This window comes from Littorina saxatilis, linkage group LG10 (assembly GCF_037325665.1).
Source record: "Littorina saxatilis isolate snail1 linkage group LG10, US_GU_Lsax_2.0, whole genome shotgun sequence".
NCBI lineage: Eukaryota > Metazoa > Mollusca > Gastropoda > Littorinimorpha > Littorinidae > Littorina > Littorina saxatilis.
The window spans coordinates 77,236-101,839 of NC_090254.1; the positions used below are offsets into that span (position 1 = coordinate 77,236).

Below are 24,604 nucleotides of genomic sequence, written 5' to 3' on the forward strand. Positions count from 1 at the left end.
TTAACACTGTCCCTTTCTTAACACTGTCCCTTTCTTAACACTGTCCCTTTCTTAACACTGTCCCTTTCTTAACACTGTCCCTTTCTTAACACTGTCCCTTTCTTAACACTGTCCCTTTCTTAACACTGTCCCTTTCTTAACACTGTCCCTTTCTTAACACTGTCCCTTTCTTTACACTGTCCCTTTCTTAACACTGTCCCTTTCTTAACACTGTCCCTTTCTTAACACTGTCCCTTTCTTTACACTGTCCCTTTCTTTACACTGTCCCTTTCTTAACACTGTCCCATGTGTGAATGTGTAAGTGGAGCGTATAAGAATGTGTAAGTGGAGCGTGGTCGAATGTCCATGTGTGAATGGGTAAGTTGAGCGTATAAGAATGTCCATGTGTGCGATGTGTAAGTGAGACATGGATGTGTTCATGACTGAATGCGTAAGCACAATGCAAGGAATGGCCAGAGAGGTATGTGGGAGGTGTGTTTATAACCTGCCCTGTTATATAGTGCTATATGTCTTATGTGAAACCAATGTCCTGTTTGTATTATTGTTATGTACCACGCCTGAATTTCTCTATGAGATAATAAAGTATTCTTATTCTTTCTTAACCCTGTCCCTTTTTGACTCACATGCGAAGCAAAAGTGAGTCTATGTACTCACCCGAGTCGTCCGTCCGTCCGGAAAACTTTAACGTTGGATATTTCTTGGACACTATTAAGTCTATCAACACCTGATGTGGCCTGATGGTGTATGGTTACAAGATCTCAAAAAACATGTGCGGCAACTTGACCTCACTTCAAGTTCAAGGTCACAGGGGCCGTAATTGTTGTCTTAAAAACGACCATTTTTCACATTTTCGCATTTTTTTCTGAAGTTATCGAGAATGGCAACCTTAGCTATGTATGCTATACAGGGCAATGTAAGCCCTATCTTTGGACACCAGTTTGGTTGACCTTGCTTCAAGGTCAAGGTCGCAAGGGTCCTTTAAAGTTGGATTGTATACATAGTTTGAAGTGACCTTGACCTTGAACTATGGAAGGTAACTCTTCCAAATCTACATATGTGTGAGGGAAATACATTATACTTACAAAAGTGAGTCTATATACTCACCGACATCGTCCGCCTGTCCTTCCGGGCGTCCGGGCGTCCGTCCCCCCCGTCCGTCTGTGAAACCTTTAACATTGTATATTTCTTGGACACTATTAAGTCTATCAACACCAATTGTGGCCTGATGGTGTATGGTTACAAGATCTTCAGAAACATGTTTGGCAACTTGACCTCACTTCAAGGTCAAGGTCACAGGGTCCTTCAAAGTTGAAATGTATATATTTTGAAGTGACCTTGACCTTGAACTATTGAAAATAACTCTTCCAAAACTACATATGTGTGAGGGAAATACATTAGATCTTCAGAAACATGTTTGGCAACTTGACCTCACTTCAAGGTCAAGGTCACAGGGTCCTTCAAAGTTGAAATGTATATATTTTGAAGTGACCTTGACCTTGAACTATTGAAAATAACTCTTCCAAAACTACATATGTGTGAGGGAAATACATTATATTTTCATAATAACTCACATTAGGTTACATATATCTTCAAGTTCCAGGTCAGTTTGAGTTAAACTGATATTTGTCAAAAAAGAGAAAGCAGGCGCCAGACTAGAGAGAAGTCGGAGAACTGACGTTCCTTGTTCGACTCGATCCCCTTATGACCAGCGATTAGCATTTTAGGATGGAGAACCTTTTGACACAGTATGCACCATATCTTGGATGCAATTACTGAATGTGCAACTCACAATGGCATTAGTTTTCTGTAATTATTTTCTTTACTGAATAAATATTGTTTTTCTCAGTTTTATTGTAAAATTATTCTGAAAGAAAGATCAAGGTCTGTTCAGCATGTGAGTCGTGTGGGCTTTGCCCTTCTTGTTTAAGACCTTGCTTTTTTCTGATTTTTTCCCCATAATTATGCTCTGTGAAGGTTACCTACACTTAAAGACTTTCCTTTAAGAAATGGATATACATGTATATTTTTTTTTTTAGAATTTCTGATTCCAGTTTTATCAACTCTTGCATCCCTCGGTAACGTTTTCTTCAACACAACCTAACTCTTCAACAATTGCATGTGTGTATGTGTGTGTTTGTGAGATCCCTCAGTAAAGTTTTCTTCTAAGTGTGTGTGTTTGTGAGATCCCTCAGTAAAGTTTTCTTCTAAGTGTGTGTGTTTGTGAGATCCCTCAGTAAAGTTTTCTTCTAAGTGTGTGTGTTTGTGTGTGTTTGTGAGATCCCTCAGTAAAGTTTTCTTCTAAGTGTGTGTGTTTGTGTGTGTTTGTGAGATCCCTCAGTAAAGTTTTCTTCTAAGTGTGTGTGTTCGTGTGTGACTGACAGACGTTCTTGAAATGGCTTGCATCAATTCTTGCATCCCTCAGTAGTTTTTCTTCTACTAGTGTGTGTGTGTCTGTGTGACGTTCTTGAAATGGCTTGCATCAATTCTTGCATCCCTCAGTAGTTTTTCTTCTACTAGTGTGTGTGTGACTGACTGACGTTCTTGAAAGGGCTTGCATCAATTCTTGCATCAATTCTTGCATCAATTCTTGCATCCCTCAGTAGTTTTTCTTCTACTAGTGTGTGTGTGACTGACTGACGTTCTTGAAATGGCTTGCATCAATTCTTGCATCCCTCAGTAGTTTTTCTTCTACTAGTGTGTGTGTGTCTGTGTGACAGACTCTCTTGAAATGGCTTGCATCAATTCTTGCATCCCTCAGTAGTTTTTCTTCTACTAGTGTGTGTGTGTCTGTGTGACAGACTCTCTTGAAATGGCTTGCATCAATTCTTGCATCCCTCAGTAGTTTTTCTTCTACTAGTGTGTGTGTGTCTGACAGACTCTCTTGAAATGGCTTGCATCAATTCTTGCATCCCTCAGTAGTTTTTCTTCTACTAGTGTGTGTGTCTGACAGACTTTCTTGAAATGGCTTGCATCAATTCTTGCATCCCTCAGTAGTTTTTCTTCTACTAGTGTGTGTGTGTCTGACAGACTCTCTTGAAATGGCTTGCATCAATTCTTGCATCCCTCAGTAGTTTTTCTTCTACTAGTGTGTGTGTGTCTGTCTGACTGACTTTCTTGAAATGGCTTGCATCAATTCTTGCATCCCTCAGTAGTTTTTCTTCTACTAGTGTGTGTGTGACTGACTGACGTTCTTGAAATGGCTTGCATCAATTCTTGCATCCCTCAGTAGTTTTTCTTCTACTAGTGTGTGTGTGACTGACAGACGTTCTTGAAATGGCTTGCATCAATTCTTGCATCCCTCAGTAGTTTTTCTTCTACTAGTGTGTGTGTGTCTGTGTGCGTGTGTGCGTGTGTGTATGTCGGTGTGTGTGCGTGGGTGAAACTAGGCTGTCGATAGATGGATGTCAATTGAAAGAATAATGTGACTGATAAGTTGAGTGCCTTAAATGGCACAGAAAGTTTGAATAAAAAGACAGGAGAATCAATGCTCAAGTTGGGGAATGTGTGCAGTTTGTTTTGTTGGCAGTTTATGTGAAGGGAAACAAAGGCATGCTTAATGCATGTAATAAAGTGTTCACATGTCTTTCTTTTGCTTGCACACACACAGACACACAGACACGCATAAACTGATAAAGACACACAGACACTGAGACACAGACACAGACACACAGACACTGAGACACGCATAAAGACACACAGACACTGAGACAGGCACACAGACACACACACACACTGAGACAGGCACACAGACACAGACACTGAGACAGGCACACAGACACACACACAGACACTGAGACAGGCACACAGACACAGACACAGACCAACTTGCACTCATACATGCTTAAACTTAACAACAGAATGGCTGATAACACAAACTTTTGATTTACATTGTTGTGTTTACTAGACAAAATATTAATTTGTTATTCAGTAAAATACATCATCTAAACTGTGACTGGAATCATGCGCACACACACCCACACATGGAGCGGTCGTCAGACAAGGACTGGTCAGTAATGGTACATGTATGGTAAGCGTTGTGAGACACTAGCTAACAAACGGAGCGTAGCGGTCGTCAAACTTTCTTTCTTTCTTTATTTGGTGTTTAACGTCGTTTTCAACCGTTAAAGGTTATATCCCGACGGGGAAAGGGGGGGGGGGATGGGATAGAGCCACTTGTTAATTGTTTCTTGTTCACAAAAGCACTAATAAAAAAATTGCTCCAGGGGCTTGCAACGTAGTACAATATATGACCTTACTGGGAGAATGCAAGTTTCCAGTACAAAGGACTTAACATTTCTTACATACTGCTTGAATAAAATCTTTAAAAACATTGACTATATTCTATACAAGAAACGGTCGTCAGACAAGGACTGGTACTGGTCAGTAATGGTACATGTATGGTAAGCGTTGTGAGACACTAGCTAACAAACAGAGCGATCATCAGACAGGGACTGGTACTGGTCAGTAATGGTACATGTATGGTAAGCCTTGTGAAGCACTAGCTAACAAACAGACCGGTCATCAGACAAGGACTGGTACTGGTCAGTAATGGTCCATGTATGGTAAGCCTTGTGAAGCACTAGCTAACAAACAGAGCGGTCATCAGACAAGGACTGGTACTGGTTTGTTTGTTTATTTGTTGCTTAACGTCCAGCCGACTACGCAGAGCCATATCAGGACGAGGAAGGGGGGGATGAAGGGGGCCACTTGTCAAGCGATTCCTGTTTACAAATGCACTAACCCATTACTTGTGTCCCAGCAGGCTTTAGTAAAACTAAATTAATACCTACTGGAAGATTACCAGTTTCCAGTATGTTAAAATAGGCTTAACCTATCTACTGCTGGACTTACATCAGAACACTAACAGATTAAACTATACATGAATCGCGAGACAAGCGGCAAGAGAAGAGATTTTTGGAAAAAATACAGGTGAATGAGCAAGAAGGCAGAAAAAAGAAAAGAATTCATGAAGAAAAAGAGAGCATGACAGGAAAGAGGAACCAAAAATCTACCTAACAGCAAACTAGAAAGCTCCTGCGGTTCCAAAAACAGGAGGGGCTTTTAATTTCATAACCGCAGTGCCCCACTGCGGGAACTGGTACTGGTCAGTAATGGTACATGTATGGTAAGCATTGTGAAGCACTAGCTAACAGAGTGGTCATCAGACAAGGACTGGTACTGGTCAGTAATGGTACATGTATGGTAAGCATTGTGAAGCACTAGCTAACAGAGCGATCATCAGACAGGGACTGGTACTGGTCAGTAATGGTACATGTATGGTAAGCATTGTGAAGCACTAGCTAACAGAGTGGTCATCAGACAAGGACTGGTACTGGTCAGTAATGGTACATGTATGGTAAGCCTTGTGAAGCACTAGCTAACAAACAGAGCGGTCATCAGACAAGGACTGGTACTGGTCAGTAATGGTACATGTATGGTAAGCCTTGTGAAGCACTAGCTAACAAACAGAGCGGTCATCAGACAAGGACTGGTACTGGTCAGTAATGGTACATGTATGGTAAGCGTTGTGAGACACTAGCTAACAAACAGAGCGATCATCAGACAGGGACTGGTACTGGTCAGTAATGGTACATGTATGGTAAGCATTGTGAAGCACTAGCTAACAAACAGAGCGGTCATCAGACAAGGACTGGTACTGGTCAGTAATGGTACATGTATGGTAAGCCTTGTGAAGCACTAGCTAACAAACAGAGCGGTCATCAGACAAGGACTGGTACTGGTCAGTAATGGTACATGTATGGTAAGCCTTGTGAAGCACTAGCTAACAAACAGAGCGGTCATCAGACAAGGACTGGTACTGGTCAGTAATGGTACATGTATGGTAAGCCTTGTGAAGCACTAGCTAACAAACAGAGCGGTCATCAGACAAGGACTGGTACTGGTCAGTAATGGTACATGTAGGGTAAGTGTTGTGAAGCACTAGCTAACAAACAGAGCGGTCATCAGACAAGGACTGGTACTGGACGGTCAGTAATGGTACATGTATGGTAAGCCTTGTGAAGCACTAGCTAACAAACAGAGCGGTCATCAGACAAGGACTGGTACTGGTCAGTTATGGTACATGTATGGTAAGCCTTGAAAAGCACTAGCTAACAAACAGAGCGGTCGTCAGACAAGGACTGGTACTGGTCAGTAATGGTACATGTATGGTAAGCCTTGTGAAGCACTAGCTAACAAACAGAGCGGTCATCAGACAAGGACTGGTACTGGTCAGTAATGGTACATGTATGGTAAGCCTTGTGAAGCACTAGCTAACAAACAGAGCGGTCATCAGACAAGGACTGGTACTGGTCAGTAATGGTACATGTATGGTAAGCCTTGTGAAGCACTAGCTAACAAACAGAGCGGTCATCAGACAAGGACTGGTACTGGTCAGTAATGGTCCATGTATGGTAAGCCTTGTGAAGCACTAGCTAACAAACAGAGCGGTCATCAGACAAGGACTGGTACTGGTCAGTAATGGTACATGTATGGTAAGCGTTGTGAGACACTAGCTAACAAACAGAGCGGTCATCAGGATGTTGCTGACTCTCCTGATACAGTCACGCACAGTCCAACTCACACTCGCACTTCAGCAGCAAGGAAACTGTTTTGACTTTTTCTTATTCACATTCATCAGCTGTCTGCTAAGCCGTCCCATGATCTGTTATGGCGATAGAGGTCAAAGGCCAGGAGTGGGTTGGCTGTTGAAAGATTCTCTGTGATTGGCTGAATCCCTGTCAGAGTCAAGTGGGGCAACTCTTGCTGAATGTCAGGGACGAAGAACTCCATGAGGTCCGGTTCTCTGCCCACTGGAACCTGCAACGTCAAGTCGAAACAGTGAGGTGGGGGTCCCACCACACACACACACACACACACACACACACACACTGGAACCTGCAACATCAAGCCCAAAAAGTGAGGTGGAGGTCCAACCACACACACACACACCGGCAGGTAGATGAAGGGATAATAAATCACAATTCCTCACGCTTTACAAAACTTTTGCATTGCACATCAGCTCAGAGGTCTAGCTGTCCAATAAAGGGATCATTGACAAGACAAACTAGACAGACACTGAGACAAATCCAAAAACACACCATATTTTTTAAATCTCTGCAAAAAAGTTATTTCACCTGTTTTTGTACCCCATCTAAAGCATTCATTTCTGTGTCAATTCATTCACTTTCTATGCCATTCAAGGTGATCCACTCGGCTACCTGACACATTTTCTATGCCATTCAAGGCGATCCACTCGGCTACCTGACACATTTTCTATGCCATTCAAGGCGATCCACTCGGCTACCTGACACATTTTCTATGCCATTCAAGGCGATGCACTCGGCTACCTGACACATTTTCTATGCCATTCAAGGTGATCCACTTGGCTACCTGACACATTTTCTATGCCATTCAAGGCGATCCACTCGGCTACCTGACACATTTTCTATGCCATTCAAGGTGATCCACTTGGCTACCTGACACATTTTCTATGCCATTCAAGGCGATCCACTTGGCTACCTGACACATTTTCTATGCCATTCAAGGTGATCCACTTGGCTACCTGACACATTTTCTATGCCATTCAAGGCGATCCACTCGGCTACCTGACACATATTCTATGCCATTCAAGGTGATCCACTCGGCTACCTGACACATTTTCTATGCCATTCAAGGTGATTCACTCGGCTACCTGACACATTTTCTATGCCATTCAAGGTGATCCACTTGGCTACCTGACACATTTTCTATGCCATTCAAGGTGATCCACTCGGCTACCTGACACATTTTCTATGCCATTCAAGGCGATGCACTTGGCTACCTGACACATTTTCTATGCCATTCAAGGCGATGCACTTGGCTACCTGACACATTTTCTATGCCATTCAAGGCGATCCACTTGGCTACCTGACACATTTTCAATGCCATTCAAGGCGATGCACTTGGCTACCTGGCACTTTTTTCTATGCCATTCAAGGTGATCCACTTGGCTACCTGGCACATTTTTCGGATCAAAAATGTCTGTAACAGGGGTCACATGACCGCCAACCAAATAAGGGTATCCCAAAATTGACCCCAACAAAATCGTAAGGTACAAATCAAATCAAACAAAAATTCGGAATAGGCACAACTTGGCAACTGTTACAAGCGAGGAGAAAGTCAAATTAATTATCTATGCAGGTCGGGTTATTTTGTTTCGCTACGTTGCGTATTTCTTGTTATCGCATGAGCAGTTAAAAGGGGGAGGTTTTGTGTCAGTTTGGAGTCAGGCCCCCTGAGTGTGACTCCTGGTACAATGGCAAAAAGTAATGATTGGTTGATTGCTTCGTAACTTTGAGGATCTTATGCCTACACACGAGACATACTGCAGGTAACATTTTTTATTGTTACATAAATTTGTTGAGATGATATGCAATCTTACGATAAATGTTATTAAACTCGTCATAGGTTTGATATTTTACATTAAACAAATTTGTAACAGATGTCATCCAGCGTAATTACTTACAATAACTACATCCCTACCTTGCTATGAGCTGGTTTGGAGTCAGGCCCCCTGAGTGTGACTCCTGGTACAAACCATCCAGCGTAATTACTTACTACAATAACTACATCCCTACCTTGCTGTGAGCTGGTTTGGAGTCAGGCCCCCTGAGTGTGACACCTGGTACAAACCATCCAGCGTAATTACTTACTACAATAACTACATCCCTACCTTGCTGTGAGCTGGTTTGGAGTCAGGCCCCCTGAGTGTGACTCCTGGTACAAACCATCCAGCGTAATTACTTACTACAATAACTACATCCCTACCTTGCTGTGAGCTGGTTTGGAGTCAGGCCCCCTGAGTGTGACTCCTGGCACAAACCATCCAGCGTAATTACTTACTACAATAACTACATCACTACCTTGCTGTGAGCTGGTTTGGAGTCAGGCCCCCTGAGTGTGACTCCTGGTACAAACCATCCAGCAAAATCACTCACTTACAATAACTTTATCCCCTACCTTGCCATGTGCTGGTTTTGAGGCGGGTGCCTTGAGCGCCACGCGGTGTTCAAGGTCGTGACAGAGGTCGTCGAGCGGCACGTCCACCTCCACCAGGTCAGAGTACACCTCCCACTGCAGCTCCATGTTCACCTTGGACGATGCCTGCAACACGCCACACATGTAGAGCCCAACAATCTGAGACAATCACACCTCACATGTAGAGCCCAACAATCTGAGACAATCACACCTCACATGTAGAGCCCAACAATCTGAGACAATCACACCTCACATGTAGAGCCCAACAATCTGAGACAAGCACACCTCACATGTAGAGCCCAACAATCTGAGACAATCACACCTCACATGTAGAGCCCAACAATCTGAGACAATCACACCTCACATGTAGAGCCAAACAATCTGAGACAATCAAACCTCACATGTAGAGCCCAACAATCTGAGACAAGCACACCTCACATGTAGAGCCCAACAATCTGAGACAATCACACCTCACATGTAGAGCCCAACAATCTGAGACAATCACACCTCAAAAAGGAGGTCTTGATTGGAGAGGGGGGGGGGGGGGGGGGGTAAAAGGGGGTGGGGGGTTCCGCTGTACCTATCTACTCTACTTTTTACATTCAGTCAAGTTTTGACTGAATGTTTTAACATAGAAGGGGAATCGAGACGAGGGTTGTGGTTTATGTGTGTGTGTGTGTGTGTGTGTGTGTGTGTGTGTGTGTGTGTGTGTGTGTGTGTGTGTGTGTGTGTGTGAAGCTGTTCAGAGTAAACTACTGGACCGATCTTTATGAAACTTTCTATGAGAGTTCCTGGGAATGATATCCCCAGACGTTTTTTTAATTTTTTTCAATAAATGTCTTTGATGACGTCATATCCGGCTTTTTGTAAAAGTTGAGGCGGCACTGTCACACTCACACCCTCATTTTTCAATGAAATTAATTGAAATTTTAGCCAAACAATCTTTGACGAAGGCCGGACTTTGGTATTGCATTTCAATTTGGAGGCTTAGAAATTCATTAATGAGTTTTGTCATTAAAAATTTGAAAATTGTAATTAAAAATATTTTTTTATAAAACGATCCCAAAACAATTTCATCTTAATATCCATCATTTTCTGATTCCAAACACACATAAATATTAAACAATGGCGACTGCACGTGAGAGGGAACAATAAAGAGACCCTTAGGTCGAAACGTCGCTGTTATTCGTTCCGTGTTCGTCATTTTGGTCACACATAAATATGTTATATTCGAATTAAAAACAAACTCTGAAAATTAAAAATATGAAAATTATGACTAAAATAACATGTCCGAAATCGATTTAAAAATAATTTTATCTTGATCCTAGTGGGTTCCTGATTCCCAAAACATTAGACAAGATATGTTTGGATTAAAAACAAGCTCAGAAAGTTAAAAACAATAGAGATACAGAAAAGCGTGCTATCCTGCTCAGCGTAACCACTACCGCTCTATTCTGGCTTGTCAATTTCACTGCCTTTGCCACGAGCGATGGACTAACGATACTACAAGTATACGGTCTTGCTAAAAAAATCCAGTGCGTTCAGTTTCATTCTGTGAGTTGGACAGCTTGACTAAATGTTGTATTTTCGCCTTACGCGACTTGTTGTCTCTCCGACAGGTCATCTCAAGACTTTTGGTTTTGTTTTAGCCTAGTTTGAAATTGGATGGCCTTAGGCCTTACATATTTTGTACTAAGTCTTGTACTTGTAGCTGAAACTGCTCCACTTAAGGTGTTACGAGTGTGTTCAAGTTGCGGTTCTTGCTAATGTTTTCACTCACTGAGTTATTTGCCTTGATTGCGACGGCGTATACGCACGGTCCAGTGTGCATTCGACAGGGGGTGCCCAACATGCACGGCTAGAACTAAGATACTTCTTGATTTCAGTAAATAGTTTCATTACATGTCAACTAGTTTGTTTTTAAATGATTTTTTAGAGATCGCCAAATGGTATTGTGTGAATAACATCATTCGGTCGATTGTACGCACGGCGCCGTGCTTCTAGTAGCTCTCAGTCCATTCCTTCTTTCCGGTATGGAAACAGACGTGTTTCTGGCGAAAGAATCGGCGTTTTCAACTCGCCATATCTTCATATTCATTCGGACTAGAACAACGAAATATAACTTTCTTGTAAAAAATATCCCGAGCCTTGCGACTCTGGTAGTCATTTTGTTACGCGAAGCGGCCTTTGGTAGGTATGACAGTTTTAGTCACCCAAGTAAATATATCTAAAACGCACGTGGACAAGTTTTTCAATGGCGTATTTGAAGTCTGTGAATGTTGTGATTACAAATCATTTCGGTACACCCCTCAGTCTATACGTACAGACAAACAAATTGCATGGAACGAAAGTTGAGAGGCTGGACTGTAAGTTGTTGTTTTGACTTCTACAAATCTCGCAGGTCTTTTATACAAAACAGACTCAAAATTGCATTTTTCACGCAAGTGTAGATGACGAGACTATCGAAGGAACGGAATACATGTACACTTGCCTACAGATATAATAGACAGATACTGTCTATTTATATCTACTAGCATTCAGGGCCCGGCTTCGCTCGGGGTGACCTCAAAAGCATTTGAAGGCATGTGCTGCACCCACTGAGAGTGTCAACATATAATCAATTCCTACTTACATGTTTTTTTATGGAATGAGTTACCTCCCTTTCTTGAGAAATTTCCAGATAATTGACCAGCATGTTCAATTAATCAAGCCACACCCTTAGATGCGCTATTTTGGTATAAGAGTTACCTCCTGTCCATGGATAACAATGCTAGAGTTACCTCCCTTAGCTTCTAGAAATTTCTGGAACTGTCCAGTTAATTTGTCTTTCTTTATTTCTTCCCCTTATAGGAGCCATACAGAGTCTCTAATATCACTGGCATGATGTGCTTGCTACAGAGTCTCTAATATCACTGGCATTATGTGCTTGCCATACAGAGTCTCTAAGGCCAAAAAAAAAAAATTGTCTGTTTAGGGTAACCCGACCGACCCTTTCGATTTGGCGCCGACCCAAAAACTTTTTTTTGATTTCAAAAAAAAAAAAAAAAAAAAAAGAGGTAAAAATGCTAAAAAGAGACATTTGGCGTTTCTTTCTCTCCCTTTCTCTCTGTTTTATTTATACGTTAGTTTTGAAACATGTATTCATCAAATATAAAAAGTGAATGTTCAGCCAACATAGCATTTACACCAAAAAAACAAAAACAAAAAAAACAAAAAATTTACCTACCTACCGACCCTACTTTTTTTGGTCATGTTACCCTAAACAGACAATTTTTTTTTTTTGGCCTAATATCACTGGCATGATGTGCTTGCCATACAGAGTCTCTGATATCACTGGCATGATGTGCTTGCCATACAGAGTCTCTAATATCACTGGCATGATGTGCTTGCCATACAGAGTCTCTGATATCACTGGCATGATGTGCTTGCCATACAGAGTCTCTGATATCACTGGCATGATGTGCTTGCTATACAGAGTCTCTGATATCACTGGCATTATGTGCTTGCTATACAGAGTCTCTGATATCACTGGCATTATGTGCTTGCCATACAGAGTCTCTAATATCACTGGCATGATGTGCTTGCCATACAGAGTCTCTAATATCACTGGCATGATGTGCTTGCCATACAGAGTCTCTGATATCACTGGCATTATGTGCTTGCCATACAGAGTCTCTAATATCACTGGCATGATGTGCTTGCCATACAGAGTCTCTGATATCACTGGCATGATGTGCTTGCCATACAGAGTCTCTAATATCACTGGCATGATGTGCTTGCCATACAGAGTCTCTGATATCACTGGCATTATGTGCTTGCCATACAGAGTCTCTAATATCACTGGCATGATGTGCTTGCCATACAGAGTCTCTAATATCACTGGCATGATGTGCTTGCCATACAGAGTCTCTGATATCACTGGCATGATGTGCTTGCTATACAGAGTCTCTAATATCACTGGCATGATGTGCTTGCTATACAGAGTCTCTAATATCACTGGCATGATGTGCTTGCTATACAGAGTCTCTAATATCACTGGCATGATGTGCTTGCCATACAGAGTCTCTGATATCACTGGCATGATGTGCTTGCCATACAGAGTCTCTGATATCACTGGCATGATGTGCTTGCCATACAGAGTCTCTAATATCACTGGCATGATGTGCTTGCCATACAGAGTCTCTGATATCACTGGCATGATGTGCTTGCCATACAGAGTCTCTGATATCACTGGCATGATGTGCTTGCCATACAGAGTCTCTAATATCACTGGCATGATGTGCTTGCCATACAGAGTCTCTAATATCACTGGCATGATGTGCTTGCCATACAGAGTCTCTGATATCACTGGCATGATGTGCTTGCCATACAGAGTCTCTGATATCACTGGCATGATGTGCTTGCCATACAGAGTCTCTAATATCACTGGCATGATGTGCTTGCTACAGGTGAACAGTAGGCACTGAACTGGCCTTGCACTATATAGGCTGTATTCAATAAAGGGGAGGTCCATAATCTGAGGAAGGAAACAATGAATCGAGAAACCAAAACCCAGGTGCACATCTGCGGCTCCTGGGCAGTGTGCATGCATGCTATCGTCTTCCTGCCCCCTCCCTTCTCGGAGCTTTGGCGATCACAGACAGACAGACAGACACACACACACACACACACAGACAGACAGACACTCTCTTTTATTTATATGTATAGATGACTTACCCTAGCCCATAATTTATTATGTTAGAATAAAGAACATACTTTGCTCTTTTGAATGATGTATGATTTGGCACTGTACACTGTACACTGCCCCCGAAGTGATTTTTCCATAAACCCGTCAAAAAGCTCACTCTGTTTTGGCCCTAAAAAGCGCCCTTGCAACCTCAAAGAAATATATTTTAATAACCCGCTTAGTGTGAAATAAAAGCAGGAGATTTGCTTCGTTGCTTTGCTGCGACACAAAACCAACACTAACTATAGATCTGCGGTGACATTATGAGTTCGTTTTCGACATTGCAGTGAAGTTGCGTGGATCTTCGACGATTCCCGTTCGGTTTAATGTGGATGGAGCTTTGATTGAATGTTACAACATGAGTCCTTGGGATCGATGTTTTTCGGCAAACTTCTTCGTATCCTTGACTTGACTTTTGACTTGAACAGATCCAGATCGGCTGGGGCTGTTGCTCTATATGAAGTTGACTCGACACGGCGAACCGCCGAATCCGTGCCCTCTCGTCGGTCCTACCAAAGAGTGTATCCCTACGGAAAGAGGGGGCACTCCCTTCTTCACGCCACTTGCAAAAGTGATGCGAAGAGCCGGCGCCGAATCTACAACAGCGTTACGGCTTGACCGAGGAAAACGTTCCCACCGAGCAAGGAGGAATAGAAGAGTGACGGACTGTTTTTGTTTCCGGCTACTTATATAACTATCAAAAAGACTGTTTTATTTAGTTTTTGTAAAGAAAACACACTGGTCGTACTGTTACCAGCATCTGAAAACTATTTCACAGGCGTTCATGCAGTATTTGAACGAACAAAATCCTTTTTTGCGAGAATTCTGGCAATTTGGTGCTGAACACCAGGTCCCTCTTCCCTTGCTCGCCATTGCAATAAAAACTGAGCGTGAGAAAGTCACTCGGTCAAAGGGGGAGCGGCTAGCTGGAATGCGGGAAGATCTGGCATCGCTTCCAGGCCGAAGTGCCCCCTCTTTCCGTAGGGCTACACTCTTTGGTCCTACCCCCAAATCCCTTACCAGCCTCAGACCCCACCTCACCATTCTAACCTCACTGGCGCACTTTGTGTGATTATCCCTTCCTCATGTGTGTGTGTGTGTGTGTGTGTGTGTGTGTGTGTGTGTGTGTTGTTTGTTGTGTGAGTGCGTGCCGGCGGGCGGGCGTGTGTGTGCCCGTGTGTCTTTGTGTCTGTGCATGTCGTCTTGAGTGCGAGAAAGCAAAGTTTTGAGAAATAGTGACTGATAAATAGTTTAAGAAAGGAATCTACTAAGTGAGAGTGGGCGTCCATTACGGCATTGCGAAGCGGATCTGCGCATCTACCCGCTTTGTTTGTCTGTTTGTTTATGTGTGGATGTGTGGATTTTTGTCAGTCAAGATATGGGGGTGGGGGTGGTGCGGGGATAATTGTGGAGTAAGCAATAAGGAAACACCTTATGGTTTTCTTAGGTATTGACACGGTATATAGTGAAGTTAGCTGTGTTCAAATTTGTTTAGGATCTGTCGAGTCAATTTTGTGTTACAACGTTTTTAAGTGATAATTGTATGTGTACGCTCTCGCCAATCCTGGATCATTTTCGGCATGCACATTGATAAGTACCGTATCATAATAAAGTGATACTCTCCATTCTTTTATCTACACAAAGTAATGTTTTATTTATCTTTTCTAAAGATAAAAATGTCAGTTAGGATGACGTTACGAATTACAGTGTTTTCTGTAATGTCCACCCGGTACCCCCCAGAACTGACAAAACTCTTATAAAAAAAATGAATAAGAAAACAATGTTTTTCGTCTGTCTGCAGTTGTGGACATATAGCTTAGAGAAACATGTGCTCAAAATGTGTAATGGATTTCACGTGCGAATTTTTTTTTCTTGGGTTGAGAAGAGGGGGTGGGTGGGGGGGGGGGGGGTGTATGCCCCTTGATCAGTCTCGGGCGCTCTGCGACCTCGATTTACACTTCTAAAAACACCTCCCTTACAAACTAACTGATCTACCCTGGTGTATATATATGGGTCATTCTCAGAAATGGTGGTCCAGTGAGAGTGAGTAGGGGTGACACATTTGAAATCATGAAAAAGTAAATTAAAATTATTTCTACCACGACTTTTTTCATCTGAATCTATTCCTGAGACATTAAGGCATTGTTGTATGTCAATAAAAATGGTTTCTATATGTTGGTGTTGTTTTTGTGTGCTTTTCAATTGCGAAGTTCAGCCGTTTCCGGATCGCCGAAGCGTTACACGAATTTCGTGATCAACAATATGTTCAGTCTCATGGCTAAATGCAAACATGAAAACACCAACAAATTACTGCAATCGACAGTCAGGAGTTCAGTCTTGGACGTAGCAACACATCTTTGCAAAAAAAACTCACGCTGAATTTGAAGTTACGGGCTTCGAACAAAAAATTATGAATGTTGTAACGCATCGTATCCAGACTCGACGCGCGAACATCGGACAGCAATGTGCTCCATGACTTTGCCACATCACGGCTATTTTTAGCTCTTTGGCGCACAGGAAGTTCGAACAAGAAAACAGTCCTTTGAAACACAGCCAAATATTCACAGAAAACACCAGAATCATATCATTTGCTGAAACTCATGGCGTCGTTTCCCGACCTACGTTGCAACTGAAGATGGTTTTTACTTAATTGTCGAGCCTGCAAAGCTTTGTCACAAACTTACACACCGCGGATGGCGACAATGTAGTGTCGGAAGAATATCGAGTGCAAACAGTCTCTCAAAGCGCGAAGTTTAGCGGAACAAAGCAGCCAAGAAGTTTTCGTATCCTCTGATCGTCGATGTTCGACATTCATCAAGTACTTAAAATGGGTAATCTGAACGCAACAGGAACTTTCAACAAATACAGCAAACTCTGACGAATTGTGTTTTGTGTAGTTATTTTGGGTCAGACGGGTTTTGCCGGCAGGAAAGGCCAAACAGTGCAGATTCATGTCTGTCGCACAGGAACCGAAAGTGGTTCAAGCATTTTGTTTCTGTGTTCGACATTCACCTTAGTTTTGTTCCAGATGTCATTTTTTCACCAATATTAGTTGAAGTCCTTACCTTTCATAACTAGAATGTGTTGGGTAGAACACAAAAATACTGCAGAACTGATAAAAAATGCACAAAGGATTGAAGGCTTAGGTGGTTTAAAGTTGGAATTTGGTTTCCATGTTACAACATTCATCACGTAAATACAACACTTTAAAACGTCTCTTATTCAGCAACCAATTACTCTTTTTGTCTAATTTTTTTGCATTATTATGTATAGCAAACAATAGACTTCATAGTAAAAACAATTATTTTGTATTTCTTGACACTTTATTTTTTACTTTGTATGTAACACTTTGGACCACCATTTCTGAGAATGACCCATATCATATATGTGTGTGTGTGTGTGTGTGTGTGTGTGTGTGTGTGTGTGTGTGTGTGTGTGTGTGCGATTCATAGAAATTTACTGGACAGATTTTCATGAAACTTTGCACACAAATGTTCCGACCCCCAACCCTTCACCCTGATTCAAACTCAGGGGACACCCCGAAGCGTCCCGGTACCAAAGCGTCCCGGTACCGAAGCGTCCCGGTACCAAAGCGTCCCAGTACCGAAGCGTCCCGGTACCAAAGCGTCCCGGTACCGAAGCGTCCCACTATAACGCGTCACAGGACTTAGACTTTTTTTTTTTTTAAACCTTGACCAAGGGCGGATCAATTCACTTTGGAGGGGGGGGTTACAAAATGACTGCGAAGATACAAGTTGACGGCGCCGAAGGCGCCTAAGCCTCTAGGGGAGTCCGGGGGCATGCTCCCCCGGAATTTTTTTTTATCCAAAGAAGCAAAATAGAGCTATCTGGTGCATCCTGAGCCAATAAACTACCTCTTTTTTTTGGGGGTGGGGGGGGATTACGTAACCCGTGTAACCCCCCCCAGATCCGCCCTTGTTGACCTTGATTTGACCTTGACTTGACTAACCATATTTATTTTTTTTAAATTTAATCTTGACCTTGATTTGACCTTGACTTCACTGATTTTTTAAATTTTGCACAGACCTTGATTTGCTTTCGGTAAAAAAAAATCACTTTTTGTCCAACTTTTCCCCAACTTTACTTTAGATCTGTACTCACAACACACCAATTTGGAAATACTGTACCCGTGTGGACAAGTTCGGGGGAAAAGTCCGCAGGCTTCCGTTCACAAGAGGGATATGTCTGTTATCACACACGCTTTCTGGCTTCACTAAGCGTGAGCGTCGGAAAAAGTCTTTTAAGTTCTGCCTCCGACTTTTAAATTGTATCATTTGGGTTAATTTGGGTTTATTTGGGTTCATTTGGGTAATAAAAAACGCTCGCACTGGACCCGAGTACTCTTCAGACTGGCTCGCTCCCCCAGTATGAAAGTTTTTGTCTTGTGCACGTTTAAGACCAAGTGATTGCTCTGTGTGAATTACAGGCATTCCCTTTGCTTTATAAATACATTGGCATGCGAGCCGAGGATGTGCGTGGTGACTGGTACCGGGACGCTTCGGCACCGGGACGCTTCGGTACCGGGACGCTTCGTGCCCTACTGCGCGGGAGCGTCCCGAAGCGTCCCGGTACCAAAGCGTCCCGGTACCCCTGTGACGCGTTATAGTGGGACGCTTCGGTACCTGGACGCTTCGGCACCGGGACGCTTCGGTACCGGGACGCTTCGTTCGGTACCGGGACGCTTCGTGATGTACCCCAAACTCATGTATCACAAGTCCACCGCTCTACCAACTGACCTACAGCGCTCCCAAATTATTACTTTTTATCATTTTTGTCAGTCAAGATATGGGGGTGGGGTTGGTACGGGAATAATTGTGAAGCAGACAATAAGGCAACAACTTATTTTGTTTACAGGTATTGTATCTGTATACAGTGAACTTAGCTGTGTTCAAGTTTAGTTATGTTCTGTCGAGCGAATTTTTTTACATACGTTTTTACTACCAAAGGAGTGATAATTTTATGTGTACGCCCTCGAGAAACCTCGATCATTTTCTGAAAATGCACGTTGATAAGTACCGTTTTATGATAAAGTTATACTCTCCATTCATTTATCTACACAAACTAATGTTTCATTTATCATTTGTAGAGCTAAATATGTCAGTTAGGATCATGTTAAGAATCGCAGTGTTTTTCGCAAAATCGGACTTGACAACCCCCAGTAAAAGAATCATAAAAAAAAGGTTCATAAGGCAACAACCTTTTTTCTTTGCACAGATGTGTCCATATTGCTTAGAGGAACCTGTGCACAAAATGTGTAATGTTTCTGTCGAGCGATTTGAACACACAAGTAACCCCTAAATCAGTACTTAGCTTGTAAAACAAAAAGTCAGTAACTTCATTGTAAAGCCCTGTTGCATGGAGGGTTAGGCTTATAGCAACTAACCCTAAACCCAACCCTTACGTCAATGTAATTTTTAATGTCCCGTTTTTTTAATGTAGAGGGGGGAATCGAGACGAGGGTTGTGGTGTATGTGTGTGTGTGTGTCTGTCTGTCTGTGTGTGTAGAGCGATTCAGACCAAACTACTGGACCGATCTTTATGAAATTTGACATGAGAGTTCCTGGGAATGATATCCCCGGACTTTTTTTCTTTTTTTCGATAAATACCTTTGATGACGTCATATCCGGCTTTTTGTAAAAGTTGAGGCGGCACTGTCACACCCTCATTTTTCAATCAAATTGATTGAAATTTTGGCCAAGCAATCTTCGACGAAGGCCGGACTTTGGTATTGCATTTCAGCTTGGTGGCTTAAAAAATAATTAATGACTTTGGTCATTAAAAATCTGAAAATTGTAAAAAAAATATTTTTTTTTTAAACCGATCCAAATTTACGTTTATCTTATTCTTCATCATTTTCTGATTCCAAAAACATATAAATATGTTATATTCGGATTAAAAACAAGATCTGAAAATTAAAAATCTAAAAATTATTATTAAAATAAAATTTCCGAAATCGATTTAAAAACAATTTCATCTTATTCCTTGTGGGTTCCTGATTCCAAAAACATATAGATGTGATATGTTTGGATTAAAAACACGCTCAGAAAGTTGAAAAGAATAGAGATAAAGAAAAGCGTGCTATCCTTCTCAGCGCAACTACTACCCCGCTCTTCTTGTCAATTTCACTGCCTTTGCATCGAGCGGTGGACTGACGATGCTACGAGTATACGCTCTTGCTGTACAAATGCAGTGAGTTCAGTTTCATTCTGTTAGTTCGACAGCTTGACTAAATGTTGTAATTTCGCCTTACGCGACTTGTTGTTGCCTAACAATGCTCTCTTTCCACCTGGTGCTTTTCCTTTCTGCTGGGAAAAAGTGTTTCAAATCATAGAAAAGCTCAGGAGTTTAACTTTAAATAAAAAGTGTAAAACAAGAAACACATTTTTTGTTTCAAAACAGAAAAGAAAACAAGAGCCAGCAAACACATTGTGATTGTGAATGTAGGAGCTGCCATGTGACCAAAACATTATCTATAGATCTTTAGAGCATTATACCTTAACACATCCCTCACCTTCTCCTGTATCTGAGTCCTCTTCCTGTGGGACGTCTTGAGCGTGTTGTTGACAGCCCCCCAGGTGTCAGACCGCTTGGCCTTGGCCGCCCGCAGCTCCTGGCCCATCTTGACCGTGGAGTTGAACTCGGGTCGGGCCAGGGGGTTGTCTGAGGCCATCTTGACCGTGGAGTTGAACTCGGGTCGGGCCAGGGGGTTGTCTGTGGGCCCTCCTTCCTCCGCCCTGAAGGGGAAGACGTAGTCGCTGAGCTTGGGTCTGAGCGGTGCCTCTCTTACCACTCTCACCGGGGGATCCGGCTGGTCTGTGATCACGAGGTCGGTGAAGAACACGAGGTCAGGGCCGGACACGGTCACCGGGGTCAGTCTGCCGGGACTTCTGGCCGGTGATGACCGAGAGCTGGACGGACTCCTGGTCGCCAAGTGCGGTGATGACCGGTGACTGCGGAGAGGTGAAGTGCTGTGACTCCTGGTCGCCAAGTGCGGTGATGACTGGTGACTGCGGAGAGGTGAAGTGCGGTGACTCCTGCAGATGACCATGGGACTGCGCCGTGAGGGGGACGTGTGACGCAACGTTTCTTTCACCTCCGTGTCTGAAGCCCCACCCCCACCCTCACCATGACTGTGACCGGCAGCCACTGCAGGCTTGTGTCTCTTCACTCGGCCTGCCGCTGTCTTGTTGCCGTGCTGGCCACAGGAATCACTTGCGGTGTTTTTTACCATTGGCACACACACTGCACTCTGTCCTAGGGTCTCTACACTGTATGGCTGGGGTGCACAAGCACTCTGTCCTAGGGTCTCTACACTGTATGGCTGGGGTGCACAAGCACTAGACACAGGTGTGTGTGCACCACGTCCTTCATCGATGTCTGCGTAGCGTGCTGGCTGGTACAGCTTCTGGGTGAGGGAGGAAAAGCTGCGTGGAACACTGTCATCGTCATGGTGACCGCCCCCCACCCTGCCACCATCCCCCGGCCTGGATGGGGGAGAGGTGACTGTTCCCGGTGCAAAGCGAACCTTCTGTCTCCCCCTCCTCCCCTCCTCCCCTGGCCTGGACGCCTCAGTCTCGGTCAGGGAGCAGTTGTTCCGGTCCAGTGCAGCCAGCCCGAGGCTCTTCTCTGGCGTCACTAGCAGCATGGGGTCTGGTCTCAAGTGAGACAGGATTTCTGGCTCGTCAAACGCTGACGGTGCCGGAGGTTTCCTAAGTGTCTCATCATGGTCTCTGTGCCCTAGCCTGGTGCCGGTAAAGAGAGCTGTGCTGTCAGGGCGCCACGAGGAAAAGTGCTGCTTGAGGGATGTCATGTCCGCTGGCTGTGTGTCCTTCATACCCAACACTCACATACCCTTCCTTGGCATTCACTAACTAGGCCAAACACTCACCCACCCTTCCTTGGCATTCACTAACTAGGCCAAACTTCCGCCAAATATGTGGAGTGTCACTTGTCAATGTCGTTCATCCCACTATAGTTGTGTGCAACAAGAAGCTACCAACCTGAAAATAAAGAAATGTACTTTGAAGAATAGTGACTACATAAATGTATGACAAACACACGGGAATAAAACAACCATAAGTTTGTGGAACATGTCTTTATACAAAACTAACCTTTCACTAGAAGTAGAACTAAATAGCACCTTGATCTATACTGAGCGAGAGAGAGAGAGAGAGAGAGAGAGAGAGAGAGAGAGAGAGAGAGAGAGAGAGAGAGAGAGAGAGAGAGAGAGAGAGAGAGAGAGAGAGAGAGAGAGAGAGAGAGAGAGAGAGAGAGAGAGAGAGAGAGAGAGGACTGATTGAACTTGTTACACTAACAACTTATAATAAGTTCCAGCATAAAGGTTAAAAGTTGACTTGATACAGACGTACAATATTTTTCATGGTATTGATGGTAATGTCAAAGTTGAGTTATTTTTAAGAAATCTACAACTAATGCAACAAGAAATGACATTGATATAAATTTTTTTATTGAATTTAGTCAAACTTAAATATTAAAAAACATTCTTTTTCTATGACTAAGAGAGTCGCATCCTCGCTCATAGAACACATTGACGAATGTTGTTAAATGTGCACAAAACACCAGTAACACCTTCAAGAATCTGCTAGGCGAAGAATTGAGTCACTGTATTTGTAATGATGATGATTGATAATGATATTGAGAATGAGAAAGTGAATTTGAGCATGCTAAATGTGACTGACCAACAGCAAATCTGAACTAATGAGATTGGACGCTTAAAAAGACGCGAGGCTTATGGAAAACTTTTTCCAGTCCCTACAACAACTACTACTTCTGAAAGTGAAAGTGACAACCTATAGTGTTTCAGAGCAAATTTGATCACTGCAGAGCAAAGCAAAAACTGCGGGGTACATGCTCGAACGACAAATGCTCGAACGACAAAACATCGAATGGACAAAAGCTCGACGCGACATAAGCTCGAACGACAGAAGCTCGACCGGACAAATGCTCGACGCGACAAAAGCTCGATGCGACAAAAGCTCGACACGACGAAAGCTCGACGCGACAAAAGATCGAACGTGTCTGAGCGTGTCCTTCTCAGTGTTATTTAGCCTGTCTGTTTTTTTAAAAATCTGTCTGCAAGAGAGGGAGAGAGACAGAGAGAGGAGAACGAAGAGAGAAAAAAAGAAGGGGGACGATCGTGTCGGGGTTTAGATTTGTCATTGTTATTGTTTTAATTTGGAATGACTGTTTATAGATCTGGAAAAAGTTTAGGTAAGCGGCACGGGCAAATTGACGACTGTGTGTTTGCTTGCTTTGAGTATCAATTCAGAAAAAAAAGTTTCTTCGAGTCAACAGTGTGACCACTGTGATCAGAAATTATCGAAACTATCATGCACAGTCGGAATTGAGTCGTTATTTCCAGTCGCGTATCGGCTTCACACATTCCCTGCGCCATGGAGGTAACCAAGACACAAAAGGGAAAGCCTCTGTTATGTTTGGACGGCTTCACTTATACAGTGGATGCTTCTTCTTCTTCTTGCCGTTCGTTGTTATATCGTCAGTCCAGACTGCAGGACGAAACGTGCTGTCCTCTCCAAGTCCCCTCAATGTGGATGCAAAGATCTACAAAAAAGACAAAAAGATCTGCTGGAAGTGCACACAATCAAAGGATAAATGCCGAGGACGAGTAATATACAGTAAAACTGCAGACGGGTCACCTGCAGACGCAGCCGAGTCAGTGTGTGTGTGTGTGTGTGTGTGTGTGTGTGTGTGTGACCCAGCAGCGTACTTACAACAACAACAACAACAACAACAACAACAACAACAACAACAACAACAACAACAACAACAACAACAACAACAACAACGCGTTCAGCGATATCAAACAATTGAGTCAATCTGTCGCTCGAAACTAAAATATCAACACTAAAAAATAGCCATATATGACGTCATCTAAGCAGTTTTGACAGCATCGCTCTATACAAGATTAGCAAAGTTAAAAAAACAAAGGATTACTGTACTCACCGATACAAAGACGACAATGAATTTTCGCTTTTGGAAGCTTCATCAGGAAAAACAAGAACACAAAAGACAACAAAAAGCAGACGCAACACGGAACGAACAAGGTTTGAAAGAAAATGGAGGGGAAACACGCAAAAAGGGGAAGGAACTCTAGGAACGGTGAGTACAGTAATCCTTTGTTTTTTAACTTTGTTTATCTCACCACAGTCACTTCGTTGTTTCGATCAAGATTAGCAACATGTGTGTGTCATCGTTCGATCTTTTGTTGCGTCGAGCTTATGTCCATTCGAGCTTTTGTCGCATCGAGCTTTTGTCGCGTCGTGCACTTGTCCTGCCGAGCTTCTGTCGTTCGAGCTTATGTCGCGTCGAGGTTTTGTCGCATCGAGCTTATGTCCATTCGAGGTTTTGTCGTTCGAGCTTATGTCGGACACCAAAACTGCGCGATCTACTGCACAGAGCACGAACATTCCAAATAGTTGTCTTGTCTTGTCTTTCCGTTATTGCCCACAATCAGCAGTAGTGATTACTTCGGCAGTTCAATCTTCTTCTTGTTGTTCTTCTTCAAACACTGTGTAAATCCCTGAACAGGGCAACTATCCTCATTTGAAATCATCACACACAGGATCAGTGGAGAAAGTAGCATGTGTAGTTGTGGGTGTCAACAATAAGGCCAATGCGTAGTTTGGCTGCTCAATGTGAATTGTAAGACAACTCAGAAACATATCCGTCACCATGGGAGCAAGTTCTGACTTGAATTCGTTTCAAACAAACAACAGAAAACAATCAAAAACCTGATACAATCTGGTTTTCAGCCATCACATAACCCGAATTAGTTGGCACGCTTTCTGTATGCAAGCA

At 43.0% G+C, this 24,604-nt stretch overlaps 1 protein-coding gene and 1 long non-coding RNA gene across 4 annotated transcripts in view; both read right to left on the minus strand.

Moving 5' to 3' along the window:
* Positions 1–4,243: 4,243 nt before the first annotated feature.
* On the minus strand, positions 4,244–23,347 carry LOC138977912 (uncharacterized). Of its 3 annotated transcripts, none has more exons than XR_011459513.1 (4): positions 20,277–21,921; positions 9,001–9,144; positions 6,501–6,819; positions 4,244–6,014 (listed from the first exon to the last, which is right to left on the minus strand). XR_011459513.1 is itself a non-coding variant. In XM_070350517.1 (4 exons), exons 2-4 carry the CDS (start codon positions 21,597–21,599, stop codon positions 6,637–6,639), a joined length of 1,650 nt encoding a protein of 549 aa, XP_070206618.1. In that variant the 5' UTR covers positions 21,600–21,765; positions 23,266–23,347; the 3' UTR covers positions 4,244–6,636. The 3 variants fall into 3 exon arrangements, 1 of the variants encoding a protein (XP_070206618.1); XR_011459512.1 differs by having other exon boundaries at positions 4,244–4,487; positions 5,132–6,819; XM_070350517.1 differs by adding an exon at positions 23,266–23,347 and having other exon boundaries at positions 4,244–6,819; positions 20,277–21,765.
* The window catches only part of LOC138977915 (uncharacterized), a 92,196-nt gene continuing 71,835 nt past the window's right edge, over positions 4,244–24,604 (minus strand). Inside the window, exon 2 of the long non-coding RNA XR_011459515.1 lies at positions 4,244–4,789. This is a non-coding gene — a long non-coding RNA (uncharacterized lncRNA). The remainder of the gene's footprint in view (positions 4,790–24,604) is intronic.

Excerpts from the sequence above, each read along its gene's own strand:
- LOC138977912 (XM_070350517.1), bottom strand. The coding sequence starts at position 21,599 with ATGAAGGACACACAGCCAGCGGACATGACATCCCTCAAGCAGCACTTT. Across the intron at positions 9,145-20,276 it reads GGACTCAGATACAGGAGAAG|GCATCGTCCAAGGTGAACAT; the intron begins GTGAGGGATGTG and ends GGCGTGTTGCAG. Across the intron at positions 6,820-9,000 it reads CAAAACCAGCACATGGCAAG|GTTCCAGTGGGCAGAGAACC; the intron begins GTAGGGGATAAA and ends TTGACGTTGCAG.